This window comes from Eschrichtius robustus, chromosome 14 (assembly GCF_028021215.1).
Source record: "Eschrichtius robustus isolate mEscRob2 chromosome 14, mEscRob2.pri, whole genome shotgun sequence".
Taxonomy (NCBI): Eukaryota; Metazoa; Chordata; class Mammalia; order Artiodactyla; family Eschrichtiidae; genus Eschrichtius; species Eschrichtius robustus.
In genome coordinates, this window is record NC_090837.1 from 87,531,925 (window position 1) to 87,557,408 (window position 25,484).

At 41.2% G+C, this 25,484-nt stretch overlaps 1 protein-coding gene across 3 annotated transcripts in view; it reads left to right on the forward strand.

Annotated features, from left to right (window-relative positions):
• The window catches only part of SERPINB5 (serpin family B member 5), a 67,318-nt gene extending 51,047 nt beyond the window's left edge, over nucleotides 1–16,271 (forward strand). For all 3 annotated transcript variants that reach the window (XM_068562847.1, XM_068562846.1, XM_068562848.1), the window contains 5 exons: nucleotides 557–694; nucleotides 3,215–3,332; nucleotides 6,088–6,230; nucleotides 10,697–10,864; nucleotides 14,513–16,271. In XM_068562847.1, coding sequence (XP_068418948.1) covers nucleotides 557–694; nucleotides 3,215–3,332; nucleotides 6,088–6,230; nucleotides 10,697–10,864; nucleotides 14,513–14,905 — 960 coding nt within the window. In that variant the 3' untranslated portion in view covers nucleotides 14,906–16,271. The remainder of the gene's footprint in view (nucleotides 1–556; nucleotides 695–3,214; nucleotides 3,333–6,087; nucleotides 6,231–10,696; nucleotides 10,865–14,512) is intronic.
• The last annotated feature ends 9,213 nt before the right edge of the window (nucleotides 16,272–25,484 follow it).

Below are 25,484 nucleotides of genomic sequence, written 5' to 3' on the forward strand. Positions count from 1 at the left end.
AGGCTCTGGCTAGGGACACCTCTATCCTGGAATCTGATACCTGCCTAATGATTGTCTCTCGGTATTAATTTCTCTCTTTTTATCTCTAAATTGGATAGAAATTATAACCCAGCTTCCTTCTTTTCCAAGTTTGGAAAAGAACATGGAGGCATCACTTTGAAGAAAGGGCGAAATTTCCTTATAGTTAAAGCAAGAGAAGTGTATCTTTATGGCAGTGTTTCTCAACTGGGAACAATTTGCCCCTCCCCTCCCTCACCCCTCTCCCGGACATTGGACAATGTCTGGATACATTTGTGTTGTCACAAATGGAAGAAGGAGTGCTACTGACACCTAGGAGGTCAGTGATGCCCAGGACAGCACCCGCCCCCGCCGGTCCCCAAACAGAATTATCCAGTCTGAACTGTCAGCAGTGCTAAGGTTGAGAAGCCTTGCTTCTGGGAACAACAGAGCCAGGAGATACTCAAGACCAACCCCGAGGAGGTTGACCATGACCATGTGTCCACCGCAGTGGGAAGAGGCAGTGCTTCACAGATAATGGATTTTTTTCTCTTCACAGGTCCTGCATTTTGAAAATGTCAAAGATGTGCTCTTTGGATTTCAAACAGTAACATCGGATGTCAACAAACTTAGTTCCTTTTATTCCCTGAAACTAATCAAACGGCTCTATGTAGACAAATCTCTGAATCTTTCCATGGTAAGTGGTTCAGAGCAATTAGCAAGATTCAACTGTTTATCAGGGGTGACACGTTCTCATGGTTAGACCAACAACTTTTTGTCAGTGAAAATCATTCCTAGGATGCTCATTTACGATTTATTTAAAATAAATTAGTCCTAATGGAGAGGTTGAATCTAGAAGAAATCAATTGCAGTCACATATTTTAACTTAAAATATAGAGAAGCTGTGAGTTTCCTTTTCCCTCTAAAACATTCACAGATCCCACCCTTCCTCTTAGCTTCCTCACTGAAAGAAATGGAGAATGGGATTATTACTCTCTAATAAATGTGTCTCTATAGATGCAAGACAGCTCATGATTTAAACATCTTTGTTCTTGAACAGCAGGGCATATAGCCTGGGACAGCATTTTAAGTTCTTTACCTTATTTGTTCATGCACACAATGTTCTCCTGATACTTCTCAAAATCAGTGAGAAAAATCCTAACTGTATGAATTAAAAGTTTTCATCGGTCATAAACTGGTTTTGTTTGTTTTATGAGGCTGTTCAGGTGGGTATCTATACAAGGTAGAGGTGGTAATTTCAGCTATTTCTTGAAGGAATCATATAAAGAACACATATATATTCTTAAATTTGATCCAGAGTATATCATAATACTTTAAAAAATATGTATTTGAAACACATAGCCAACATCCTCGGCTGCATAGATGTTCATTCTCTACTGTAGTAATATCGAGTTGATTCAATTTGTGTTTGGATGGTCAGAATTTCAAGCTTTCCAAATCTAAAAGGTAGACTACCAGTTAAATATTTTGCCATAGTTTTACTACTTTCAGCAATACGTATTTGTTTTTCTGGTGGGGATCTTTTGAGGACATAAGTCATTAGATGTTGTGAGTTTATTCTTACTGCTTAAAGACACATATACACAGCCATTCTTCTTCCAACAGTCACCTGGGGAATTAAAGAAATACTGAGATGTGGGTTGAGGCCTGGGCATGGAAAGAATTTAAAAACTCCCTAGGTGGTCCTTAGTGATGCTTAATGCATTTTGTTGCTGGCAGTGAAGATGGTGGAGGCCCTTCATCTTGCTGAGTGTCTGGAATGTTCTTAGCTCTGTCAGTAAATGGTAACACTCAGTCCCAAGGTTGGGTTGCAATGGACAGAATCAAACTGGGCAAGCCTGTAGTTGTTCTGAAAAAAATCCAAGGAGTCCTGTGCTTAGGAAGTGAAGTGACATGACATTTAATCAAGCTGTGTTTAGTTTGGTTGACTTTCCACTCAACATTTTGAATTATTTCAAACCGGGAGTTGCAAGGAATTTTTTAAAAGGCTGTTTCCATTGTTCCTGTTGGTTGTATGTCGTCTATAATTTTACTAGTAACAGTACAAACAAGTGTGGTCTGAGGAGGGCCACCTGTATCAGAACTACCTGGGTGTTAGAAGTGCAAATTCCTGGCCTTGGTTCACTAGAATCAAGATCACCAGGGACCGGATTTAGGGTTTTCCTTTTTTTTTTTAATGCCTTTTCTTTTTTTAAAGAATTATTTATTTAATTTATTTCTTTTGGCTGCATTGGGTCTTTGTTGCTGCGCGCGGGCTTCTCTAGTTGCGGCGAGCGGGGGTTGCTCTTTGTTGCGGTGCATGGGCTTCTCATTGCAGTGACTTCTCTTGTTGTGGAGCACGGGCTCTAGGCGCGCGGGCTTCAGTAGTTGTGGCATGTAGGCTCAGTAGTTGTGGCTCGCGGGCTCTTGAGCACAAGCTCAGTAGTTGTGGCGCACAGGCTTATTTGCTCCGAGGCATGTGGGATCTTCCTGGACCAGGGCTCGAACCCGTGTTCCCCGCATTGGCAGGCAGATTCTTAACCACTGTGCCACCAGGGAAGTCCCAGGTTTTGCATTTTTAACAAGCATTATAATTAGAAGAACTGCTCTGTTCCTTACAGCACTGTGTTTCAAACTTTAACATGCAGATGAATCACCTGGGAATCTTGTTAAAAATTCAGATTCTGATTCTGGGGTGGGGCTTGAGATTCTGCATTTTAACAAGGTCCCAGGTGATGCTGCAGGTCTTGGACCACACTTTGAGTAGCAAGCATCTTTAGAATATTTATTTATTTCAGTGTGGATAAGATTTTTCTTCTCATAGAGTTCTCTTTTCTGTACATTTCTTCCATTCTAAGACATACATATATAAATTTACATTTTATCTGTATGTACATTTTAATGTTTCTGAAATTGACATTCATATTATAATTGTTGTGTGCATGTAGCATAATGTTTCTTTTCTCCCCCAAAACTGATGCTAAATTGATGGAGGCATTTAATAATTGATATTGTCTTAGAATTGAACAAATGAAACAATACAAAGAAAATTCATTGATTTTTACATAATGTTTCAATTTATATAGTGTTACAGATTTTGAAGGAGTATCCATAGTAATAGAGATTTAAAAGTCCTGTGCTAGAATTGTGTACAAACATAATGGTTTAACTACAGACTTTAAGGGCTTTGTGATTTTATGAACTGGATGTTTTTCAGGAGTTCATCAGGTCTACCAAGAGACCCTATGCAAATGAAATGGAAACTGTTGATTTCAAAGATAAATTGGAAGAAACAAAAGGTCAGATCAACAACTCAGTTAAGGAACTCACAGATGGCAAGTATCCTTTACTTATTCTGCTATAAATCACTAAATAAACAGACCATATCATCTCATGAATCTGCTAAGTATAAGATTGAACATCTGGAGGATTCCTTGAATGTTTTTGGTATACAAGCTAAATTCTTGCCCATCAAGCCATTTCAACCACTTGGATTTCTGGGCATTTCCTGCGTCATATCATCAGTTGGCAGAAATTCTGAGTACTTCAGGTTTAGTCTGCTAAAACGGGCTGCCACATGCCCTTCTGGAGGCTTGGATGTGCCTCTAACAAAGTACGGCTCTGGGCCAGTTCCGAGGCTGGTTTTTCAATCTGGAAATGAAGGGCTTGGACTATAGCTTGATGATCCCTGAGGCCACTTTTGGCTCAAAAATTCTACAACTTTGTCAAGGAAAAAAAAGACAAAAGGTCTTAGATAATCAAATACACATGCAGAAAAAACAGAACCAAACAAACCATGGTGGAAGCTTGTCCCAGGTCTCACAACTCTCCTTACCCTTGGCCATCTGATAGCCCCGGGGCCCGGGGTCTCTTCTGCAGCTTCCACCTGGCCCTGCCTCTTGCTCAGCGCTTCCCTCAGGCCTCTCCCTTTCCCGACTCCTCCCTCCATTAAAATTCTCTGTGAGGTGCGCTCCTTGCTAGAAAGGAATTGGAGCTAAGATGAGTTTGGGTGCAAATCAGTGTTCATGTCCCCCTTCCCAAGGGACGTATTTGTACAGTGTTTGTATAGGGAGGCAGCTATTGGGACACAGCACTTCACTGTGAAAGAGCAAACTGGATTTTTCAGGTGCCACTGCAGTCACCGAAGAAGTCTGGGGAGGGACATACTGCTGCGGCAGGAGAGATACACTCCCTGTGAGAATGCCAGGGCGGCCCTCTTGCCGCACTGACTCAGGAATGCCGGAGCCCCCGCTATAAATGCAGGGTGAGGCCGTGGAAAGAACATGGTCTGGGAGTCATTCAAGACCTAGATTCAAATCCAGACACTGCCACTTGTTAACTGAGGTAGTTGGATATGGAGCCTCAGTTTACTGAACTGTAAAATGGGGCATATATTACCTGATTTAACTTTTACCTGGTTGTTGTGAGGATTAAATTAGATCATATATGCTAACAAATAATATATGATAGCCAAAATAATATATGGTAGCCATAGATACATATGCACACACAAATGTGTACATCGATATATATTTATTAATGAAATGAATTTTATTTGGCTTCATATGTAAAGAAAAATCTGGTCTAACTAATACCAGGTTAGGCACAATTTTAAAATGTATACGTGAAAGGCAGCTCCCATTTAAATTGCTGTGTGACGGTTTTGCTTTTTTTTTTTTTTTGGCTGCCCACATGGCATGCGGGATCTTATTTCCCTGACCAGGGATCGAACCCGTGCCCCCTGCAGTGGAAGCTCGGAGGCTTAACCACTGGACTGCTAGGGAAGCTCCCCAGTTTTGCTTTTACAATTGTTAATGCATTGCATTTTCTCTCCAAGGGACTCTCTTTAAAAATCTTCATAAATTTGAGTTTTTTACTGGAGAACGTAGTTTAGTGAAAAGACTTCTGAATTTGAAACCAGAAGCTCGAGGTTGAAGTTAGCCAGCACTTGCTAGCTCCCCACTTCTTCAGTGATGCTCTTACGTATTCGACCCAGCATATAGCACTGACAGGACAGATTACATCGTTTGTGGGTCCCAGTGCAAAATGGAAACACAGGGCCCTTTATATTAAAAACCGCATTAGGAATTTTAAGATGGCGACAGCAGAGCATGAAACCAGTGCAGGGCCCTTCACACCTAGTCACAGGCTCAGGAGCTGGGCCTGAGCAGTGGTATGAAGATCTGAGAGATTAGGTAAATGAAATATCCTTAGCAAAAAAGTCAATGCTATTCAAAGGCGAGGACTTAATTTTATTAAGGGTTTATCACCACCTAACTGTTTTGGCTGTTGGGGATTTGAGCACTACGGTCATTACAATTGTTACGGAGCTTATGGTGGTAATTACAGCTGACCAGGATGCAAACAGAACAGTGTGATTTGGGGAGGGGGCAGTGAGCTGTGGGGTAAAGAGGGGAGCACTGACCTGGTGGCTTCAGACGTGCTTGGCAGCTGAGTGAACCGGGAAAGCCACTTGGCCTCTCTGAGCCTCCGTGGCCTCAACTATGAGATGGGGATAATGACCTTTGCCCTACAGGATCATCATGAGGGAAGTGAGATAAGACACGTGACAGTTCCAAGCACAGGGCCCGGTGGAAAGTAAGCTTTCTTGCGTTTTCTTTCCTGAGCACAGGCTCTGGAGTCACAAAGACCTGGCTTTGAATCCTGAATTCACCCTTGCTCATGCATCATCTTGGGCGAGGGACTTAACCTGGAGTCTCAGCTTCCTCATCTGTAAAGTGGGGAGCAATGCATGGTACCGTGCATGTGCATGTCTAGCACATGGCCTTGGACAGCATGGGCTTTCCACAGGGGTAGCTTGTGCTTTTCTTCTTGCTCCTCTTCCGTCTTTTTCCCCCTCCCTTCTCCCCCTCACTCTCCTCGCCAGGTCTCTTTGGAAAGTCTGGTTGAGGCAAGATGCAAGGAGAAAAAGGGGTCCTTCTTGAATGAGATGGTCTGGGCTACCAGGCTGTACATGACGCGGCTCTAGCCAGGGTTAAATGCCCAGTCAGTGGATTTGCATGGGGACATCAGAGGTGGTTTGGAAGCATAACCCCGTGCAATTTTGTGGTTTCCTAACATTGTTTGCAGGCCGCTTTGAGAACATTTTAGCTGACAACAGTGTAACAGACCAGACCAAAATCCTTGTGGTTAATGCTGCCTACTTTGTTGGAAAGTGGATGAAGAAATTTCCTGAATCAGAAACCAAAGAATGTCCTTTCAGAATCAGTAAGGTATGTGGGCTGCGTGTTGCAGTCAGAGGATCCCAACTATAGATCTGAAAAATTATAGCAACACGAGGGACCCTAGGAATTCACTCCAATGAGGAAAATTAAGGCACAGGAGGTAGTGTGCTTTTCCTTAGACAACAGCGGGGAGGGGCAGGGACTGTTTAAGTGTAGAAAAAGAACCATAAGCCAGAGACTCTCACTCTTTTTCCAGAATGTCCTCAGGGTCTGATCTGAGTGAGAGTTTATAGAGCTTCTAACACAGTGGGTAAAGCTAAATCACCAACCAGAAAACAACTACAGATGTTTGGGACCATTAGTAGGAAAGGAAAAGAAAAGAAACAAACCAAATCCCAACATTAGAGGCCTTTGGATCATCATGAAACATTGACCATTTGGGAATCTTGTTCCAGGTTAATGAGCTCCTCTGTGATCTCATTTCTCACCTGTTAATAGTGAAGTAAATGGTTCTGATATTTTAATTTAAAAGCTGCTTTGAGGTACTCATTGGCTGTGAAGGAAAAAGCATAGCTTACTCGTCTGCAGTGCTGGGACTCATTATGGGGAAGAATTACGATAGCGACCTGCATCGCAGGGAAGTCTCATGAATACTACTGAGTGAATAATGAAGCCATATCCCATGCCAAAAATAATTCATATAAATAAGTAAAGTGCCTCCTCCATAAACTAAACCAAAGAACTGAGACTGGAAAACTGACCCATTTCGTTAGAGGACCTAGGAAACCCCAGGAATCTATATGATGGTGTGATTTGGTCTCATTTGATGAGATCTGGCTTGTGTTAAGGATGCAGACTCAGAACTGTGCGTCAGTCAGCACAATCTCGGAAGGAAGCTTATTTACCCTGTAACTCTTATGCATCAATTCTAATTTTCAGGTCTCTCCCAGCACCTAGAGTACTTAGCATTAATCACTTTTGTTTTTGCCAAATATTATCATTGTACTTTCGTAGTGCTAAAACCCAGGAAGAAAAGACCTTCAAGATACAGTCTATACCTGAATTAGCTGGACTGGTTTCCATGTCTTATTGTTTGTACCCACAGCGTTTGTATTCATAGGCCACACCCTCCCCTCCCAAATCCCCTGCCCCAGCTGTGTTTTCCACACTGAAATCTAATTATTTATTTACTTATCTAGATCTCTTACCAGTGCATGGACTTTTAAGGGCAGGGATAATGTTTTGCCCATCTCAGTTTCTATAATTCCTGGCCCAGTCCTTGATACATTAGTAGGTGCTCAGCCAATGTTTGTTGAATGAATGACCGATCTGTAAGGATCAGTTTGATTAAACAGCCAATAGCAAACAAAACCTTTTTGGCTTTTGGGACCACCATGGGTTCCTGTGCAGGATCCATGGGCCGTTTTCACTGGGAGAGGACAGTAATCACCGAGTGTGCTCCTTACCTACTCAAAACCTCTGTGGTCCTAGGGAGGGAGCCAGGTCCCCATCTACTTGCTCTGCCTCCATTTGGCTTCCCAGATTACAGTGGTCTTCTCATTGCTGCCTGCGAGGGCCAGGACTGACCCTGCACACAGGGCTCTGTCTCAGACACCAGGCACCAAACAATTACTTCTTTAGACTCTGTATTTTTCACATATGGGTCCCTGAGTTTTAAACACGGCTTCTTGACTTTCTTAGCGTTGCCTTTTATTTGGAGCTAAAGTTGAACGTGACTGTACATAGCCTGTGCTGTGAGCGGGGACCAAGTGTTGGCCCCAGTGACCCTCACACGGAGTGTCCCCTCCAGAGCGCTTAGGGTTGGCTCTCCTCCCTGGGAAGTGCTGGCAAAGGGGCCTTGAGAATGTTTAAGTGAAACGTGAAACATGGTGCTTCTCATACCGGCTGCAGGGCCAGCCCAGAACATCATTATGACCACCCTCAGATCTGCGGCTTTTACATTTAAGAAAATGTTAATGGGTGTCTTTTATAAAGGGAGGAAGAATGTGTGCAATTCCTTTATCCTTGTCGTTAAATCATAAAGCTAGGTCGTATCACATCCTGGAGACTCAGACTCTAGGAAGAGAATTAATAAGGATTTAAAATGCCATTGATCTCTCAGCGGTTCACCAAACAAAAAAATAAAACACTATTCAAGGCTGCGTGGGGATATACCCTGCTTTTGAATGCAGGCGCTCTTACTTTTCCTTTGTTTCCTTTGAATTGCTTTTGTCAGCTCCTGAACTTTTGGGGTGATATTACTAAATCTTTTCTCATATCCTTTGGTGTCTCTTAAGGGTTAGACTAAATTGATGAAGTTATATTATTAAAAGTTTAGTACAGGGCTTCCCTGGTGGCGCAGTAGTTAAGAATCCACCTGCCAATGCAGGGGACACGGGTTCGAGCCCTGGTCCAGGAAGATCCCACATGCCGCACAGCAACTAAGCCCATGCACCACAACTACTGAGCCTGTGCTCTAGAGCCCGTGTGCCACAACTACTGAGCCCGTGTGCCACAACTACTGAAGCCCACGCGCCTAGAGCCTGTGCTCCGCAACAAGAGAAGCCACCGCAATGAGATGCACCGCAAGGAAGAGTAGCCCCCGCTCGCCGCAACTAGAGAAAACCCGCACGCAGCAACAAAGACCCAACGTGGCCAAAAATAAATTAAAAAAAAAAAGTTTAGTACAGTACCTATCCTGACAAGGTGGACACACGCACTCACGTGCGTGCGCACACACCCACATCCCCCCCCCCCACACACACTGTATTAATATTTTCTGGGATGGTCGTTACTTAGTCCTGTTTTCAGAAGATACATCTTAATTTATGTTTTAGAAAATGGGATTATTGTATCCATAGTCAGTGCTGATAAATGAAATAGATGACCGTTTTTGGTGGTCACAGCTTCTGTGAATTCAGAAACTATTAGTAATCTAACCTGATGGAGATTTTTAGACAAATCTATACTTCTTTGAGGGAAATACATGGAAGAATTACCAGTTAATTTAAAAAGTAGTATGTTTATTTTAAAATCATAATTTTGTTTCTGGTTTTACATAGAGTCAAAGTCTTCAATTATTTATCAACCAAATATTTAGTGAGCAATTACTATGTGCTGGGACATACCAAGATAATAAGAAATGGTTTCTGCTTTGACTGTAGGCTAGTTGGGGTGGGGGATGGCACATACATACATTTTCTAACATTGTGACAAGTGTTAAAATAGAGGTATGTACAAAAAATAAAATAAGTAAAGTCTAGCTTTGCTTGAAGATAGTGTTGGGTAAGGTTCAGTTTACTGTTTGAAGATCCCGGATAAAAGCTTTACTGTAATATTATTCCTGCAGACCTGATACAATGTTTGAAATTTCCCCCCAAAGAGGTTCGGTTAACAGGCAAATATCCCATGGGAGGTATAAACCAAGACAATAAATTGCACTAAATTACTATCAGTCTTTTACTCCTTAGTATGAATTAATTTTTCTTCAGAAAATGAGTCACCTCTGTAGCAGAGACACAAGGTCAGATATTAATGGGGACATAGAGGAGAAGAAAAGTTCTGGGATGCTGCCTGGAGAGAAAGGCCTGAGTGATAGGAGCTGGAAGAGACTTAGAGATAATTTTGTTTGTTATCATTCTTAATTTTTAAAATCATGAAATATTTCAAGCATACAGAAAATTATAGAGAATAGTATAACAAACACCAATGTACCAACAACCACCTTTGTAAAATCTTTATATTTTGCCTTATTTCAGATATTTTAAAGAAAAAATATAGCAAGAATTGCACTGTCCAGTGTAGCCCCACCACCCCTCCATCTCCTTGCTTCCTCTCCAGAGGGAACCATCATTCTGAAATTTCCAATCCCCTCATTCCACTGACAAGGAAACTGAGGCCCAGAGAGGTTAAGTGACTTGCTGAAGGTCACAGAGTATGTTTATGTCACATTTGAGACTAAAACCAAGGTTCTTCTCTCTAATCAGATCAGAGCAGGAAGAGGGGACCGAGGGAGGGGTGACTAAAACCGAAGGCAGACGGAGAACAAAACAAGCATGGTTTTTGTTCTGCTATACGTTAACTTTTCCATATTAGGCATTGTATAAGGAAAAGCTACATAAATGGATACATGGGTTTGCACTGGAATTTACTTTCAAGTGAGCTCTACCAGGAATGGTTTAAAGATCTTGTAATTATAGGCATCTATAAAGGCTAAGTTAAAGTTTGCCTGTATTTCCAGTCATCCTGTCTTATTTTTAATGTTTTATATATGCAAATACAGTATTATATTATGGATAGTTCCTGTAATTATGAAGCACATGAATAACTTTTCAAAGGTAGTCATAAACTCTTGACAGGACAGTCTCTGATGGTGTGGATTACCTGCCTGCCTCTTTAAGCCATAATGATGTGAAACTATATCAGGAACGAATTTATGAGTATGTGTGTGTATAGAGGGGTGTGTGGGTGTGTGTGAGAAAAAGAAGCAGAGCAAATTTCTTCTCCTTTTTTAGACGGACACCAAACCAGTGCAAATGATGCACCTGGAGGCCACGTTCTGTATGGGCAACGTCGACGGTATCAACTGTAAGCTCATAGAGCTTCCCTTTCAAAACAAGCACCTCAGCATGATAATCCTACTACCCAAGGATGTGGAGCACGGGTCCACGGGCCTGGAACAGGTGAGGAGGGAGGCGGGCGTCCAGCGCGCAGGCGCAGCGGAGCCAAGGAGCTGCTCGGGCGGTGCTTGTGGGGCTGCGGCAGCCTTGCCTTAACGATTCACTTGCTCAGTGGTCTCTAAGGGTTTCACGGTTCTTTGGGGGCCTTTCTCCTCAATGTTAGAACAGCTAATATTTATTTGGTACTTATAACGTGCCAGGAGCTGTAAGTTCCCCATGCGCACTGGCTCATCTAATTCTCACCGCAGTCCCAGGAGTTAGAAACTATAATGTTACCGTACTCACGTTTACCAACGAGGGGCCGGAGGCACAGCGGGTGGGTAGCTGGTCCAGGGTCACGAACTCGTGGGTGGTGTGTAGAATCGGAAGGTGAGCCCAGGAAGTTGGAATCTGTGCTCTTAACTCCAGGCTAGAGCCCCTACTGGTAGCATCTTGCGTTAGTGTGGTGCATGTGTTACAATTGACACATTCACTCAAGTCCACAGTTGACTTTGGGGCTTGCACTTTGTGTTGCACATTCTATGGGTCTTTGAAAAGTTCTTTTAATGCACACACGTATACAAGGTTTTATTATGCTTTTATACAGGTAGAGACACAAGGTTTAACTGACAGTAGAGGTTTCACCTGCCTGGGAATGACTTTCTAGCTTCCCCTCTGCTCTGTCAGCCCCCTGCAGCCCCAAGACCCGTTGTTCTCCCTCAGTCCTGCCCTCCGGGCTTCCTGGCTCCCCTCCACCTGGGCCACCCTCTGCCAGGAAGAAGGAGGGGTTCTTTGACCAACCCAGGATTCACCTGCTTTATTTCCGGTCACACCTCAGTTACTCCCTGACTTTCCAGGGGACAGTCTAACTTGGTCCCCATCCTACCTGCTACTTTGATTCTATGTTTTATCCATCACTTTATTAACTGAATCATAATTCCCATCTTCATTCTTCTGTTCACTCCTCTCCCTTTTTTACTGCACTTCACGCCTTAGTCTCATTTTTTTCTTGCAGCCATTATTCAGCTGTCTCACACTTTACTTCCTTAAAATACCCTCACACCATTTTTTTTTTTTTAATTAAAGTACAGAACGAAAGAAGATGATCTTTTGAGTCTCAGAAGGTATATTCAAGGATACAAATCGTCTTAGTTTACTAGGGCTGCCATAACAAAGTATCACAAACTGGGTGGTTTAAACGACAGAAATTTAATGTCTCACATTTTTGGAAGCTAAAAGTGCAAGATCAGGGTATCTGCAGGTTGGTTTCTTCAGAGGGCTGTGAGGGAGAATCTGTCCATCCTAGCTTCTGGAGATTTGCTGGCAATCTTTGGCTTTCCTTGGTTGTAGACACATCACTTCAATCTCTACCTTCATCTTCCAAGGCATTCTCCCTGTGTGAGTGTGTGTCTGTATCTGTGTCCGGAATTTCCTTTCTTATAAAAAGGACACCAGTCATATTGGGTTAGGGCCTAATGATCTCACCTTAACTAATTACACCTACAAGGACCCTACTTTCAAATGAAGTCATATTCCAAGGCACTGTGGGTTAGGACTTCAATACATGAATTTTGGCGGGGAGCAGGGGCGGACACAATTTGACCCATACAATGAAGGAAAAAGTTTATTTTTTCTTCTTAATGACTTTTTTAAAAAAAATTTAATATGCTTTAGCTTATCTTTTTTTTTTAAATTTTTATTTATTTATTTATTTATTTATGGCTGTGTTGGGTCTTCGTTTCTGTGCGAGGGCTTTCTCTAGTTGCGGCAAGCGGGGGCCACTCTTCATCGCAGTGCGCGGGTCTCTCACTATCACGGCCTCTCTTGTTGGGGAACACAGGCTCCAGATGCGCAGGCTCAGCAATTGTGGCTCACGGGCCTAGTTGCTCCGCGGCATGTGGGATCTTCCCAGACCAGGGCTCGAACCCGTGTCCCCTGCATTGGCAGGCAGATTCTCAACCACTGCGCCACCAGGGAAGCCCCTTCTTAATGACTTTTGATTTATGGATGAATTTTCTCCTGTCTTCTCACTCTCAGGTAGTAAATGGCCAAGAGACTACACTTTTTGGCTCAAAAATTCTAGTTACCTATGACAATCTTTTGGTCTTAATAATTTGTCTTAAATAAAACAGTAACCATGAAGAAATACTTATCATAGCTTAGCAAGAGAATCCAATGGTTCCCTCTCCCATTAAAAAAACTTGTGCCCAGCTTGTGACCTTGTCATCTCCCTGATTTTTATAGGTTTCACACGAGTGACTTCAGTGCAGGATTGCCCCATGTAGTAATAGTCAAGGTAGTATCATTGTCTGTTGTACATGTATTTCTCCTCTAGCCAGTGGGGAGACTGTAAGGGCAAGGAGCAATTTAAGATTTGCTCAATGAAGAATTTTATGACTAAGTCATTTTATGTGTCATTGCATATCTCTCATTTTAAAAATAGCCAACTGAAATAGATGCATTCATCACCCATGATCTTAAAGGATGATCCTAGACAGTTCAAATTCTCATTTTAAAAAAGAGTAACTTTAGCTTTAATTTGAGTTATGAAATTTGATACCATGTCTAGGGCACGAATATTCTAGATTTCCTAGTAGAGAAATTAAAATAAGCATTCAATAAATATTATGCATAAAAACTTTTCTAGTTTTATATTTATTTCACTATTATCCATGCAACATCATAATCCATGCATTCATTTCTATAGAGCTACTCTATAGTTAAAAGAAATGCCCTCATAAATTTCAGAACAAAGGGACCATTGTCGTGGAGTGAGCGGAGGAGACCAATGCTAGGTAGCTGGGTAGACCATTTTTATTTTTAATTAATTTTTATTGGAGTATAGTTGATTTACAATGTTTTGTTCGTTTCTGCTGTACAACAAAGTGAATCAGTTATACATATAGATATACCCACACTTTTTTAGATTCTTTTCCCATATAGGTCATTACAGAGTATTGAGTAGAGTTCCCTGTGCTATATAGTAGGTTCTTATTAGTTATCTATTATATATATAGTAGTGTGTATATGTCAATGCCAATCTCCCAATTTATCCCTCCCCCTGATTCCCTGCTTTCCCCCGTGGCAACCATAAGTTTGTTTTCTACATCTGTGACTCTATTTCTGTTTTGTAAATAAGTTGATTTGTACCATTTTTTTTAGATTCCACATATAAGTGATACCATATAATATTTATCTTTCTCTGTCTGACTTACTTTACTCAGTATGTCAATCTCCAGGTCCATCCATGTTGCTGCAAGTGGCATTATTTCATTCTTTTTTATGGCTGAGTAATATTCTGTTGTATATATGTACCACATCTTCTTTATCCATTCTTCTATTGATGGACATTTAGGTTGCTTCCATGTCCTGGCTATTGTAAATAGTGCTACTATGAACATTGGGGTGCATGTATCTTTGTTGAATTATGGTTTTCTCTGGATATATGCCTAGGAGTGGGATTGTTGGGTCATATGGTAGCTCTATGTGGGTGGACCATTTTTAAGAGAACCTAGTCACATGCCAAAACTGCAGGGCTGATTCCATCTTTGATGAACCATCTGTACTGCTTCCAAATAGGGCTCACAATGACATTTTATGCTTTTAGTCAAGGAGGATCTTTTACAATTGGAAATAAAAAAAAAACAATTTCCTCTCCTTTTTGTCCTTCAGGTTGAAAAACAACTCAACTCAGAGACGCTATTGCAGTGGACCAATCCCAGCACCATGGCCAATGCTAAAGTCAAACTCTCCATTCCAAAATTTAAGGTGGAAAAGATGATTGATCCCAAGGCTAGTCTAGAAAACCTAGGGCTGAAAAACATCTTTAATGAGAATGCATCTGATTTCTCTGGAATGTCAGAGACCGAGGGAGTGGCCCTCTCAAATGTCATTCACAGAGCGTGCTTAGAAATAACTGAAGAAGGTGGGGATTCCATAGAGGTGCCAGGATCACGAATCCTGCAACACAAGGATGAATTCAATGCTGACCACCCCTTTATTTACATCATCAGGCACAACAAAACTCGAAACATCATTTTCTTTGGCAAGTTCTGTTCTCCTTAAGTGACAGAGCCCAGGTTCCCAGGTTAAGTCCCACCCTACTTCTCTGTAAACTCTGCAACTGAGAATCATTTTCTAAATACCATAAATTGTTAATAGGAAGCTGCTGGTATTCACACTAATAGGCCTTTTTCCCAGTTTTTTGTTTGTTTGTTTGTTCTTCTTTCCCTCCCACCCCCTTAAAAGACAATACTTTTAACGAAAAGGGATCACCTTAGAGAAAAAATATGTATTCATCATTTGTCAAACTATCTAGGGTTTTTGGCAGGAATACAGTCTTTCACAAAGAAAATTCCTATAAGGACGATCTGGAGGATTTTATTAACAAAGCTTAGCCTTCCATCACTGGGATACAGAATGTTCCAGACATTTTCTTTTCCCTGAAAGACTGAAGAAACTGGTACATGGGCTCTGCAAAACTTTCTTGGCACCAGTGAAACTTGGACATACGTTCAGGCTACTGTACGTCCACAGCTCCTTACGTTAAACCCTGCGGGACAAATATTTCCTTCACATTCTGATTTTTGTGGATTTTAGAAAGCTAATATGTTGCACATACTGTATGTTGTGGATCTCCATTGATAGAGACTGCAGCAGCACCCAATAAATCAACACCTTAATATTTCTGCCACAAAATGTAGAATATCCGCACAAAATAAAGACTCCGGGCAGCCCATAAAGATCAGGTTTTGCTGCCAAATCAGTGTGCCTCCTACTTATGAAAAAACTTTGTTTTCAGAACGTTTTGAAATTGTGGAGTGTTGGACCTGTAGTAAGCAAAGGGCAGCACCTCAAGGGGAAGTTCAGATCTTATTAAGAATTCACTTTCACTTTTGATAGAACCCCTACCTGGTTGTTGGGTTGGCGAGAGACCACTGGAAGGGAATTCTAACCGACTCACAGGCTTGTGGATGTCTGACCACCAGGGCTTAAATGCACAGGGACTTTCACAGTAGACAATAAAAGAATTTTACGAGTGTTGAAGGGACTTGTCTCTCTGTGTACTGTGATAGTGGGAAAGGGGGAGGAACTTCACGCTGCGAGGAAACGTGACAAAAGCTATTGATATGCTCACACTGCTGTGAATCGTATTTTTCCAAAGCCTATGGGTTTAGTTACTGTAGACAGCTAGTTGGGAACCTACAACGATTGCAGTTTTTAAAGATGTTTCTGAGAAGTTATTTATGTCACCAGTTCACGTGTTAATTCACTACAGAAACAGGACAGCGTGGAAGATTTGGATCTGGTGACAGCCCTTCCCTCTTTCTCCTCTGGCTTTGTTGTAAATAGGTTCAACTTTCTTCTTACTCCGAAGGTTCAATATTGAATTTCTTTTATGCTGTTGAAAATAAAATATTATTGAATTACATGACTTGCTTTTTTCACCATTTTGAAATAGAACCAAGCCCTCCATTGACAAAATGCTTTGGGGACGGGGATTGATGTCGAATAAAAAGGGATAAGAATAATGACTGCCCCTATTTCCTGGTCTTCCTTCCTGCCCACCAGCTCTTGCTTCCTCCTTCCAGCCCCTTTCGTCCTGGGGAGGGAAGGACCAGGGAAGTGGTAGAATGACTCCCAATGTCATAAAAGTGTATCATGAAAGCAGAGGCCTTGTAGGAGGCCATGGAACTTTTCTCCAGCCTTTCCCACTTTGGGCCCTACCTCAAAATGTAATTTTATCAAGTTAAGCTGTATATGCCTAAAATGTTTTCTTATTAAGTACTTTTTTTTGGTCAATGTCATGTACATTTGTTTTGAATCAATTATGGTATCTGTGAACCTAATATTCAACACAGCCCTTTTCCTGTCTCTGCAGAGTGCTCAGATAGAATGTACCCCCCCCCCCCCCGCCCCTTGCAATAAACGTTGAGTACAAAAAGTGACAAATGCCTCCACATTCTAAAAAGAAAAGACCATTTGTGTGGGATTTCTGGGGGTGGCCAAAGCCAGGTTTTACCACTGTTGGCTTGTTATCCCCCTTCTCGAGGCTGTGAAATAGAAGGTGTGGGATGATTGTGCAAAAGCTTAGTGAGTGTTTCGAGGAGAGGAGAGATTAGTGCCTCTTTAAGCCAAGTAGGTGTTCAGGGAACTTAACCTGTCTCCTGGAATTCAGAGAGCACTGAAATTTGGACTTAACTCTTGCCTGGGATAGTCTCAGCCAGTGGTTTTCAACCAGGAGCAATTCTGCCCCCTAGAGGTTATTCTGCAATGTCCGAGAACATATTTGTTGTCCCAGCTAGAGGGAGGGGTGCTACTGGCATCTAGTGGACAGACCCGGGAATGCTGCTGAACCCCCTACAATGCCCAGAACAGGGCCCCAGAGCAAATGGTACTCACAGGAGCAGATAGCACCGAGGTTCAGAAACCTGGGACTCTACCTAAAGCACAGATGCTGGCTGGAGGGATCCCTGAGTCAGAGTAAGGGCAAAGGTCTCCAGGGGGAGTGGAGTCTGCTTGCTGTCAGTTACAGCGAGATGTGGAGGTAGCCAGGCTTGATTATTTTGAGACTTTGCTCAGACGGTTGGCCCAGGGAAGGTGTGGGGTCTGCAAAGAGCCCAGAAGAGCACCCTGTGAGAAAGAGTTACTATCAGACACTTCTTCTACGAGATCCTGGATTACGTCTTCACCTGTCAAGTTAGGTCCTTACTTCCTTACCTCTCCCTCCTTCCTTTGCCCCCACGAGTCAGGTGCTGTAGGGAGGAGCAGAAGAGCCAGGTAGGCAAGTGATGGTTTAGCCCCCCTCTGCTTCCTTTCCTCTGTGGTCAGTGCACCCAAACCAGACCCCAGCTGTGATGGATGGAGAAGCTTTTAATCAAAAGACAGATTGGAATTCTCTGGACACTGCGGGAGTCGGGCACTCTGTGTCCTGCACCCAAATAAACAGGGCTCTTTCCTTTCTCAACAGCCTGGAGTTGATGGCTGAGTTTGATCCAACACTGAAGGCAGGTTATAGGGAGCTGGAATGAGCTGTTTTCCCTTGTCCTTAATTATTCTTCTTTGTTGACTTAGGGGAAAGGAGGAACTGAATGAGTAGGATAATTAGGTCAATGGCTTTCCAGGTAGAGAACAGGTTTTCCCACCCCTGGGGAGGCATCATTGCGAAGTTGCAGGAGAGTCAGCCTGTCTGAGCTGGCGAATGTGAAACCTTGCTGAGTGTGGTTTTCTTTGCCATAAAATTCATCCCAGTGGGACCACGGGCACCAGTTATGAATGGAGTTACAGTAGGCAGTGAATGAGATTTGCACTTCTCTTTTCAATAATTTTAAGCATGTCAGGCTCGAAAATGAAATATTTCTTCATTAAATAGAATTGTGTTGAGCATCTATCTAGTAGGCAAAACTGTTTGCCCACCTAACTGTGAAACAACCTGACCAGACTATCATGTCCTATCGCCATACACAAAGTTATCCAGAAAACTTTCACCGACTCATTCGTTCATTTATTCATTGGATAAACATTTATTGTCTTAGACACTGGCCAAAATGTGTGGGATTAAAAACATGAATAAGACACACAGTCATACAGAGAATGAACAATCAGGGACTTCCCTGGCGGTTCAGTGGTTAAGACTCCGAGCTTCCACTGCAGGGGGCATGGGTTCGACACCTAGTGGGGGAATTAACATCCCGCATGCCGCGCGGTGTGGTCAAAAAGACACAACACAACACAACACAACAAAACAAAAAGAAAGAAAATGAACAATCAGCTATAGTAGGATTGGTGGGGGAATTAGAGCGTGCACTGGAGCACAGAGGGAGGGTGCCCAGCTCAGTCTGAGGGACACTCCAGGATCTGAACTGAGTCTTCCAGGACGAGCAGGCGTTATTAAGGCAAACAAGGGAGGGAACAGCGTATGTTGGGCAGACCAGCCTGGCCTCAGGCCTGGTTGTTGGGCGGGAAGTACGTGCGGGACTCATGAGAATGGAAGCTGTCTATTTCACTCAGCACAGTGCTCTCCAGTCCGTCCACGTTGCAAAAGGCAGGATTTCTTTCTTTTTATGGCTGAATAATATTCCATTGTATGTATACACCACATTGAGAAGGGACTTTGATGCAGCACCCTGGGAAGTGTCATTTTTCATTCAGATCATGTGACTATTCTTCTAAATTAATGAACTCATTTTCAATTTCAAGGGTTGTGTGTGTGTGTGTGTGTGTGTGTGTGTGTTTGTGTGCACAGAGGCCAAGGAAGCACTAGCTGTAGATGTTTCAGTTCCATTAGAAGACGAATGCCCTGAACAGTTAAATGATGACAGCTTTATATCAGTGTCAGGAGCTGTTTCAAATAGAAAATCATTTATCGTAACTTCAGTCGTGGTTCCCTTTTTCTTTTGTCTGGTTCATAAAGCTTTCGGAATTTCCATCTATCACATGAAAAACATCTGAAGTATTATGAATCAATAATAAATTTAGTTAAAAAGTTTCAGCATTAAAGATAAACTTATTTATTTTTCTAGTGATAACAAATAGAAACTTTGGTGACCTCAATGGTATGATGAAAACAATTTTCTTTTCTAAATTTAAGAACACCCTAATGAAATAGCAGTAGAGCTGAAATTGGTTGTGGTCTTCATAAAATTCATAATTGTGTCCAAATATGCTGTGTTATTCTACCAAAACAGAAGTCGCAGTTGTAAAAAGTATACATTTTTAAATGTATACACAAAGTAACTACAGAATTCTTTGTAAATCCACCATCAGTTGGATTTTAGAAATACTTGAATTTTTGAAGAACTATGTTGTAAACCAACTCATGTCCTACAATAGTCTAAAACTTTTGTCCTTGTTTTGGAGAATGACTCCTTTACCTTTTGGTTGCATTATGTTCACTATTGGGGGAAGTGCCTAATCAAAGCATATAAGGAACAGACCTCCCCACAAACCTCAGCTTTTGGTGCTTTTGGCTAATTGTAATTACTGAAAACAAAACTTGCTGACAGGAAGACATTTAAATTAATTCCTGAAAAAGAAAGGGGGAACTGAACAAGTTTAAGAACAAGAGGTGCTCAAATGTGTACAAGATTTAATTTTGAAATTCTGTAACTGCACTTGTGGAAACTATCTTTTGATAGAACTTGTTTTTTTAAAAATTGGATACATTTATATTTCTTATCAAATAGAATAAAACGGAGGCTGTCAATTTTGCATAATCTAAATTTGATGAAACATTCAAGAGACTCATAAACTGAGATAACTTATTTGACACATTTTGGCTTGTAGAATAAATGTTCTCTGAATAGAGACACAGAGACTGTCCCTGTGACAATACTGGAGCTGGATTATTTAAGCGTTGCAATAAAGTCTGAATTCAGACTATTCCTCATGTAGCAGAATTTGCTCTGAGCTTAACAGGTACTTCAGCACCTAGAGAGAGACTATTTTCTCAAGAATTTAAATTTTATTAATCATCAAATGCAACTTTGAAGATAATTTCTGGCAATTTTATGAAAGAGTTAAAAATACATCATACTGAAAAACTACAATCTTCAGAGAAATACTAGTGACCGATTTAGAGACCAATATAATTAAGACAATGCTTAAACTACACGACAATAATGATTCTGCTTATGTTTATGTTATTTTTTTAACGCTCAGATAATTGATTCTAGGAAGTTTTTTCTTTCTCCTATTTTGCTTGTGTGCACAGACACATGTTATTTTAAAATAACATTTTATTTTTGAAAATAGATTTTGTACAGAAATCTTGCAAAGCCCACCAATAAAATAAAATCAGTTTGTCAAGTAAAGATTTCATATATGTATATATATATGTATGTCTGTATTTTAATTAGTTTTGGTGTCCTTTTCACTTTCAAAAGTGTCTGGTTTGGAAGATTAACTATATGGTCACACTTTCTATAAAAGATAGTATGAAAAAAATTGTCTGCTCTGAAAGTGTCAACAAAGACAGAAAAGATAAGGGAAACCCATGTAATGTGATGGAATAGTCAAAATACTGTCAAGAAAAAGCTTTCTATTGCCCAGTTCTTCATCTCCGTGTTGGCCTTGGGTGAGGTGTTTTTCATTTTTGCTGAGTGAGGCTGATTTCGGTTGTTATCTCAAACCTGGCCCCATGGAAAGGGTTTGTTTCCATGCCTGCACTGATGCCAAGGCTGAGGTAAAGGAACAGCCCTATGAAGTGGAGTTGAGGATAGGAATTCACTGGAGGAAGATTCTGGAACCGGAGGTGTCTGAGAATTCATATACGCCTTGGGAAGGCATTGGACATTTCGCAGGGCAGGGAACCCGGATTTGATCCAAAACTTGTGCAGGTCTTAAGGAGCTGAGAGACCCCAGGACTCCTTGGTCCTGGTTAGTCCGGGTCCGAGCGCTTTCTGTCATCTGCAAACCCTTTGGAGGCAGTTCAGTGTAAAGAGGCTACTGGCTTGGGATCTGACAAGCCACGTACTAGTCCTAGCTCTCTCACTGGAGAGCTGGCGTAAATTTTGGGGAAATCAAACTTAGCCCTTGTGACCTATGTTTCCTCTGTACAATATTGTTTCTCAAGTTCCTTCCAACTCCAACAGACAAGAAAATCGGTCTTCTCTCGTCTGTTCCTCTTACCTTCCACTAGATGGCGCTGTTTGTCGCACTCTAACGGTGCTGCTCAGCATCTCAAACTTAGTCGTAGTAGCTTTTAAGACACGTCCACTCAGGCAGTGCCTTAGACCTTCTGCCCCTGCTTTTCTGGGGACGTTCTTGAAGTGCTTGCTTCCCCTTGCCTCGAAGACACAGCGCTCTGCAACTTTCCCTCTGCCTGCCCCTTAAATGTTAAAAATCCTTAGAGTTTTATTCAGGGGCCCCATTTTGTTTTTGATACAATTCCCTGGCTTCAGTTGCTAGGTCTCCCTGCTGGGTTCCAGCCGCATATCCAACCGCCCCGTGGAGGACACCTACAGGTGCCACAGACACACCAAGTTAAGGACCCACGCTGAATTCACCTTCTCTTTTCCTGTTCTCTTTCTTCTTATATGGCCACACCATCCACCCAGCGGTCCAAACTGGACTCATATCATTTTCCACAAGTTTCCCACCTTCACCTCACACAACCAATCGCTACATTCTGATATGTCTCAAATTCACCTACTTCTCTGCTGCTACTATCTTGATCCAAACTCCATGTTTCTCCTCTGAATAATAGAAACAGACTCTTAAATCGCCTCCTGTTTTTCTTTTCCTCCGTTCGTTCATATTGCAGTCATATATAGATACTACATATGTGATATATACATACATATCACACATGCATCTACATATACATATATATTCTTGTATGAAGAGATATTTGTAAAGAAATGTATGTAAATATTTTGTTTATTTACAGTTGTCTACTTCTCACCACAGTGTAAGGGCCATGAGGACAGACCTCTTGTCCATTTTGCTTTGGGCTGTTTCTCCATGTCTACAACACTGCCTGACACATAGCAAGTGCTCAATAAGTAATTGTTCAAGAGACAAATTCACTGCCACCAATAATCGTGGCCAGAGGAATGCTGTATGTTTTTTGTCTTAGATATTGGTTGTATATGATACTTAGAGGGCTGGAGGTGATCCGAGAGACAGCATCAGATATTGATTTCCACCCCCCTCATTTTGTTAATAAATATGAAGTCTGTTCTCTTTCATGACAAAGGACCCACCATACCTGGGGGCTAATCTTATGTGTGGGTGAGTTAGGCACTTATATCTCTCATTAGTCATCCAGCAAGGTAGGGCCCTCAAACTGAGGTTAACTGAGGACACTCAGAGCTTCTCTCTTTTCCCAGCCCTTTCTGGCACTGTGCCTTGGATTCCAATAATTCCTCAAGGCACATCTGTAATGTAAAGTTATTTTAAAGTGTTATCAAATTGGGAGAGGCAACCCAATAGCTCTGAAAATATATAAGCAGTGGCTGGTTTATCTGATCCTTTCTTTATCATTCTCTGGTATCTTGAAGGGGCTGGTTTGGATGAGGATGTGTGTCTAATGAGCTTGAATAGGCTGGGGACAGTGTGGAGGAGATGGGCATTTGGAAGCCTGGCAGAGGATGCTTGAAAATGAGAAAGGCATCTCCAAGAATGGGTAGGGCACAGAAGAAAACCTTCTATTTTATAATTTTGTTTGGCTCTGGTTCTGCTGATAAGGTTGTGCTTTCAGAATCTATAGAGTCACGTACTGGGTTGGCCAAAGAGTTCGTTCGGGTTTTTCCGTAAGATGTTATGGAAAAACTCGAACGAACTTTTTGGCCAACCCAGTATTTCATTGGTTCTGGTAATTTCCCAGCCACTGTCTCTTCCAATTTGCCTCTCATCCATTTTCTGCTCCTGGGGCTCAAAATAGACATCCTTTTATTCTATTTTCCACATCTATTAATCTTCTTTTTTATATGTTCCATCTCCTTACATCTTTACACTTCATTCTAGGCTATTCTTCATATCTATCTTTTATCTCATTAATTTTTTCTTCAGCTGTGTCTAATTTGTTAACCGTCTATTCAGTTTTTAATTTCAATACTAGCATATTTCATCTCTAAAATTTCTGCTTGGTTCCTTTTCAAATATGCCTGGTCATATATACTTGTTCATTCTTGGGACTCTAACTTTTATTTTGTTTTTAAAAAACATTTCACATGTTTATTTATTTACATGGCTATTTTATATTGTCTATGTGATAATTCCAATAGCTGAAAACCTTGGGCTCTAAATCTGTTTTTTTTCCTTTTTCTGCCAACCTTCTTTCGTGGTGGCTTATTTCTTTGTCTGTTTGGGGATTTTTATTGTAAAACCATAGTTGGTTGTTATTAATCTGTGGGAATACTGGAGGCATTTATTCTCAAATGATTTGCATTTTCCTTTTCTGAGGGCCAGGAGGTGCTACTGAGCTGTAATTGATCTAGCAGCCTTTCAGAGTTCCAAAGGTTAATGTGGGAGTAGGGATCGGATTTCCCTTTTTTTGAGTTTGCTTACCCTTTAAAGCTCAGATTTCAGTTCAGGAGTTTTGTTTTTTTTTTCAAGATTCTGAAACCATGTTGTCCATTATGATGGCTACTAGCCATATGTTGTTAGTAAATTAAGTAGAATTAAAAATACAGTTTGTCTGGGCTTCCCTGGTGGCGCAGTGGTTGAGAATCTGCCTGCCAATGCAGGGGACACGGGTTCGAGCCCTGGTCTGGGAAGACCCCACATGCCGCGGAGCAGCTGGGCCCGTGAGCCACAACTACTGAGCCTGCGTGTCTGGAGCCTGTGCTCCGCAACAAGGGAGACCGCAATAGTGAGAGGCCCGCGCACCGCGATGAAGAGTGGCCCCCACTTGCAGCAACTAGAGAAAGCCCTTGCACAGAAATGAAGACCCAACACAGCCATAAAAAAAAAAAAAAAAAAAAAGGACAATAGTGACTTTACAATGAAGAAATCTAGAGAATACCACCCAAACAAATGATCAAAGTTAAAATCACTAGTAATAGGACAAATGGACTTCATGTGCTTTTGATATGATGCCCTGAGAAGGGCACGATATTGCTTAGGTATTGTTCCTTGTAAAAATGCATAACTTGAATCTAATCAGGAGGAAACTTCAACAACCACAAATTAAACTGAGGGACACTTTACAAAATAATTCTCCTGTGCTCTTCAAAATGTCAATTCCATGAAAGTCAAAGAAGGGCAGAGGAACTGTTCCAGATAAGAAGACAAAAGAGATATGACTGCTAAATGCAGCATGTATTCCTGGATTGGATCCTGAACTGGGAAAAATTGCTATAAAGGATATTTTGGGGGCAATTAGTGAGTTTGGAATGTGAAATGTAGATTAACGATTGTATCAATGTTAAAGTTGCAGATTTCAATAACTGTACTCTGGTTATGTAAGAGAATGTCGTTTTTCTTAGGAAATATATGACAAAATATTTAGGGGTAATGGGCCATGATGTATGCAGCTATTTACCAATATTCTGAATATATGATATATGTATATGTATATATGAGAGAGAGAGAGAGAGAGGCAGGGGTGGGGTAGAGATGGAATTATAAAGCAAATTAGAAAAAATGTTAGTGATTAGTAAATTTGAATAAAGACTATGTAGTTATTCTTTGTATTATAACGTTCTTGCAACCTTCTGCAAGTTTGAAATTAGTTCCAAATAAAAGTTGAAAAAAGAAAAAGTTTTCCTAGAAAAGTCATAAAGAAAAAAGATTTAATAAGAAATAAAAATGACTATACTTTGAATGAAATAACAATCAAATTTAAAGGTCAAATAACAGAAATGGAAAAACAATAGATGGAGTTAATATGTATATACAGCGTCAAATGAGCATCTATAAATTAATAAGAAAATATAAACAACTCATACTTAAAAAGTGCAATGGATACAAAGATGCATTTAACAGAAAAAAATATAAATGCCAATGACTGAACAGATGACTAATTTATAACTAATCAGAGAAATGCAAATTAAAACAGGGCAATTCTATTTTTACCATTTTTGGCGAATTTTATTTAAAAAAATTTTTAAAACAAAATTTATTGGAGTACAGTTGATTTACAATGTTGTGTTAGTTTCAGGTGTACAGCAAAGTGAATCAGTTATAGATATACATGTAT